Genomic DNA, 5,215 nt, shown 5'->3' with positions numbered 1-5,215 from the left:
GCTAACAGAATATATGCAACGGTTTATAAATTCACTTTGATATGCATAGTCAACCACTTTTGTGGATGGTTCTATTTGAGTTATTTGATTTAAGATCCAATTAATAGGCCTATTTCAAAAGGAGAAAGAAAAGATGAAATTGGATTCTTGAAATCAAGTAATTTGCCTTTTACGAGTTAATTCATTTTTGTTTTTTGTTTTGTTATGTTAAGATTTTTTATGTGTTTTAAAGAAGTATCTCTTTATTCATCAAAGCTGCATTTATTTGGCCAAAAATACCGAAAAACAATAATACTGTAAAATATTATTACCATTTAAAATACTATTTTTTATTAGAATAGGGCTACATTGAAATATAATTATTTCTGTGATGCGAAATTGATCAGGATTACTATAGTCAGTGTCACATAAGCCTTCAGAAATCATTCTAATATGCTGATTTATTATCAATGTTAGAAACAGTTATGCTGCTTAATTTTTTTCAGGACTATTTGATGAATAAATTTAAATAGGATCGTGTTTATTTAAACTCTAAATTGTTTCTAACAACGTTAGTCTTTATTTAAATTTTTTTTATCAGTTTAACACCTTGCTAAATAAAAGCATTTAAAAAAAGAAAAATATTATATTTTAAAGTATATTAAAATATAAAAACATTATTTTAAATTGCAATAAAAAATTATGTATTTCTGATCAAATACATGCAGCCATGATGAGCAGAAGATCTTAAAATAAAAATAAACATTAAAAATCTTACTGATCCAAAAACTTTTGAACGACATTGTATATAAAATATTATTAGTGGTAATTTAATAAGAATATGAATACAACATTGATCTATGAATTTTGAGTATATTTTAATTTCAAAAGGTTTATAATATTATGTTACTTAATTGCGTTACGTATATGTTGTTACTCTTTATGTTATTGTTTTGCGATTTTTTGCAATACGAGCAACAATGTTTATACAAAGCTCGCTGTTTGTGTCAAGACTACATCACCTTATCTTACTAACCACGACTTTAGTATTCATTGTGTACAATGTGGAGTGCGTGGTTTTATCACTTCTAATTATTTATTTAATTTTCTAATTTAGGTTGCTTTTTTAACCTACTTCTCTAAATATTTGACGCACCACATGATGGCAGTAAAGTGTTTGTAAAAAACAAGGTCACATGACCGTTTCAAAATAAAAGCACTTTGCTTCTGCTCAGCAATGTACATGTAAAAAATATGAGTGGAAAATTAAAATTAAATTATTTTACAAATCTTAAAATACGTACTATACAATTCGATAAGGGAAACAACCTGGCAAATTATTATGGAATATTTAAAAAGTGGCAGCTTAGACTTTAATTTTAAAAATATACAGATCAGTGTCCGGGTTTATCATATGACAGCTTCAGAACACATGATTTTCACAGACGTCAATTGTTGGATGTTGCATAGCAAATTGCTTTATTTGTGTTTTTAAGTGTGATCTGATTGGTGAGTCGTTAAATTGAATAAATGCACTTTTTATTTTAATGTTGCATTATTAAATCAATCGGCGTCAATGTCATTCACAAAAATGCCTCTGTTCGTTTTCACAGTTTCTCTCCAGAATGACTGTCGCAGATCCCTGGGATCAGAAAATATCGGCCTTTCTACTGAGCCCATCTCAGTTTTTGGCCACCACCACCTGTGAGAGCTTCTTGGCTGAACTTCTACACGAACTGAGAAATGATAAGGCTAGTGATCAACTCAAGGTAACGAGAGCAGACAAACACGTATTATTACACTGTATTTTATAAAATGTATATGTATGTGCATGTATACAGACGTTGAAATAGTATACATGTATTAACAGGTAAAAATAAACGGTCATTTTACTATAAATGCATGCAATTATAGTTTTATGATCATTTTGAAATCATGTTTTGTTTATATATTTTCTGCTTTCATTTTAATTTGAAAGATTTATTCAATTGATTGTGTATTATATTTTTTATATAATATTCTACATTTTCATTTATATAATATTATATTGTATGGTTTTTATTCATTTTATATTTCAGTTTTAATTATTTTAGTAAAAAAAAATAAAAAAGTTAAAATAAATATTTTTTTCCCTTGACTACTAGCTGAAATAAAATACATTTTTATTTTATTTTAGTTAAAAGTTAATTTATTTTAATTTAAATGTGTTACATAATTTTTTTTTAATGGTTTTAGTAAATAATATTAACTCTACTCCACAATGTTTGCAGCCTTTTCCAGTAACTAGACCTATTAATTAACTATAAAGCTTTGTTTAAATGCTGTGCATTTCCCTTGTAATTGACTTGCTTTTGTTTAATATTGTGATTTTTTTTTTCTTCCTTATTATAAGATTCTCATTGTGTCTGTGCTACTGGAGCATCCAACCATTCTCTGCCCTTCTTCCTCTGTGGGAGAGGAAACAGCCCTTGAACTATTGTCAGTCTTCTCTCACACACCACAGAAATCCATCATCCTTAAGTGCAATGTCGTGCTGGCCATCACCAATGTGATAATATGCACATCCTGCCTGGCTAACCACACGAAGATGGCTGAAGATTGGCTGGACTTTCTATTTCAGATGATTCAGGACACCAATGACTACAGATGCGGTCTATCCCATCAGCCAATAAGGGCCACCGCTTGTGAGTGTCTACGAGAAATGGAAACCTGTAGCCCTGGTCTTCTTTCTCAAAAGTTAGAGGCCTTGCATCTTCTAAAACAGCAAGAAACCACAGTTCTGCATCAGTCCTACTGTATGCTTTATACACTAGGGCTGAAGAACGCCATAAGGATCTTGACTACCCAAAAAAATGTTACTGACCTAGAGTTCAAGAGCATCTTAGGAGGAAATGAAGGTTTTGCATGGAAAAGCAATCAGTTAGAAATGACCTTGTTGCCAATAAACATGATGGTGCATGTCCCACGTTTGCCACCAGGTTTGGATTGTAAAGAACTCAAATCAATAATGTCTTCCCTCTTGGAAGAGTCTTACCTGCATACGCCTATTTCCCAGTCTGCCCTACTTAGGGAACTTGTAGAAGTTGTCGCCATGGTTCCGGGACTTTCTCCAACGTTATTCAAATCGCAGCTTCTGCGACTCTTCGGAACGGCAGACGTTTCACTCATGCATGCCACGCTCTTTATGAAGGACACATTCACAGATAGTCTTTTCACAGCCGAGGATGAGAACTTCCTGCTCAAGCGTCTCGTGGGCACAGCCCAGCATCCGCTCCTAAAAATTTCCGAAAAGCTCTTCTGCATGGAATGCATCCTGCACTTCCCTGAGAACCGGCCCATATCCAGCAGTGGAGAAGAGAGTTTACCTGTGCTGGTTACGCCACGCCTTGCAGCGTCTCTTCATCCAACGGTTTTCAATGATAGTGCTACTATGCTCTGCAGGCTAAACCTTCTTTGTTTGGTGCACCTTGAAGCAGATGAGGGTGAAGCGGATAAAGGAATCAGCTACTTGCTTGAACACATAATGGCCCTTTTGAAAATCATAGACAATGATGGTAGCAGAGAAGTGGTGGTGACCTCTTTCAGAGCATTGTTCATTTTTCTCATGCACTTCAATGGCATGAAAGAATTCTCAGAGAAGGTGATCAACAAATTATGCGACATGTATTCCAGACATTCGCAACTCGCTCCGAATTTGATTGGCCTCACAAATCGCATCCAGGAGCATCTGAATGATCCAGTCTGGTCGGTGAAGTTGTTGATAGGGCTTCAGAAATGCATTATGGAAATGCCTCCACTGCAGTTGACGATTCATAATTTGAGTTGCCACTTGAAAGTTTTGAAACGAGTGGCTAAAGAGGGTCAGATTACCCAGAGAAACACCATTTACCTCCTTCTCAATATTCTAATCAACTCCAACTTGTGTGAAAGGGGCAACTGGCAGGTTGGGAACGCAGTTCTCGCCGTTTGTCGCAATCTTTTGGAGCATCCCTCCATTGATCAAGTGTTTATTGAGCTGGCTGACCTTTTGCAATACATATCGGTACATTATGATGACACGGACATTAAGGATCACGCTCGCTTCTACTACACTCTGCTAACCAACCTTTCATGGGAAAAGCTGACAGGGATTCTCGCCAAAGGACTTGATGGAGGACGTGCCAAAGAGCGGTCGCATTCTGCAATTATGGCTGAAAATGAGGGGATCGCTAGTAACCTAACTGTGCACAAAACTAACCGGCATGTTTTACAACTCATCAAGGTGCAAGAAGAAACCTCACAAAGGTCTTCGGAAAGTTCAGAGACGTTGGAGACAACGGGAGAGGCTAAGAATTGGTTGGAGGTTTATCAAGGACAGTTTCAGACATCTGGATTTGGTTCTGAGGTCACCTTGAGATACAGTCTGACTCATGCAAAAGACACAGATCATTTATTCGATAAAGTGTTTACAATTTGTCTGCATTTTGAGATGAAAGACTCAAATTACGCAAAGATAAATGACATACATGTACCATGTGTGTTCAGAGATAGAAAGCCACCTGAGGTCAAAGTCAAGCTCAAGCCTTTTCAACCCTACCCTACTACTTTATGTGTCAGTGCCATATTTACCACCCAAGATGGACGTTCTTGGCATAGCCGACTGCCTGATGTGAGCGTTTCGTTCTCTGAGATATTCCTTCCTCTGCCTTTACCGCCAAACACATCCTGTGAATGCAAAGAGCAAGTGTTTGACCGCATTTGGGAGGCCGCAGCCTCTGGGAATCCTGACAAATCAGCCATTAGTCTTTTCTGTTTCAAAACTGCAGATGAAAGTCTTACTGATCTCATCAAGACACATTTCCAGGGTTACCTTATTACAGATCAGCAAAGCAAAAGATTTTGGAAAGTATTGTTCTTTCTTCCACCCACGTGCCATGTCCTTTTGAAGATTACACAGGCTGAAGATGCTATTCAGGTCAGCATTGCAACGGACAACTGGGAACTGTTACTCTTTGTGAACTCTTACCTCCAAAACATTACTGATCGTTGTAGCACAACAGTAACAGATGACTAAATGGATGAATTGCAGGTGTTCATTTACATAGTTGATTTTAACCAGTTCAATTTATTTTTATGACTTCTTTTTATGTAACACCAGTTGTATCTGTATATAAAATCACTGACTAATGTGTTTAATAAAATATATATGAGCACATGTTATGCTGTTTTATGTAGAGTAAGCAGTGAAAACCTACTG

At 35.9% G+C, this 5,215-nt stretch overlaps 1 protein-coding gene across 2 annotated transcripts; it reads left to right on the top strand.

Moving 5' to 3' along the window:
* Nucleotides 1–1,384: 1,384 nt before the first annotated feature.
* LOC132119671 (AP-5 complex subunit beta-1-like) lies at nt 1,385–5,173 on the top strand. Of its 2 annotated transcripts, XM_059529831.1 has the most exons (3): nt 1,385–1,488; nt 1,593–1,748; nt 2,372–5,173. In XM_059529831.1, the coding sequence occupies exons 2-3, from the start codon at nt 1,605–1,607 to the stop codon at nt 5,030–5,032; spliced, it is 2,805 nt and encodes a 934-aa protein (XP_059385814.1). In that variant the 5' UTR covers nt 1,385–1,488; nt 1,593–1,604; the 3' UTR covers nt 5,033–5,173. The 2 variants fall into 2 exon arrangements, with proteins under 2 accessions (XP_059385814.1, XP_059385813.1); XM_059529830.1 differs by lacking the exon at nt 1,385–1,488 and having other exon boundaries at nt 1,525–1,748.
* Nucleotides 5,174–5,215: the final 42 nt, after the last annotated feature.

The sequence above is a fragment of the Carassius carassius genome, chromosome 38 (genome assembly GCF_963082965.1).
Source record: "Carassius carassius chromosome 38, fCarCar2.1, whole genome shotgun sequence".
Lineage (NCBI taxonomy): Eukaryota > Metazoa > Chordata > Actinopteri > Cypriniformes > Cyprinidae > Carassius > Carassius carassius.
This window is presented reverse-complemented; position numbering and strand designations above follow the sequence as displayed.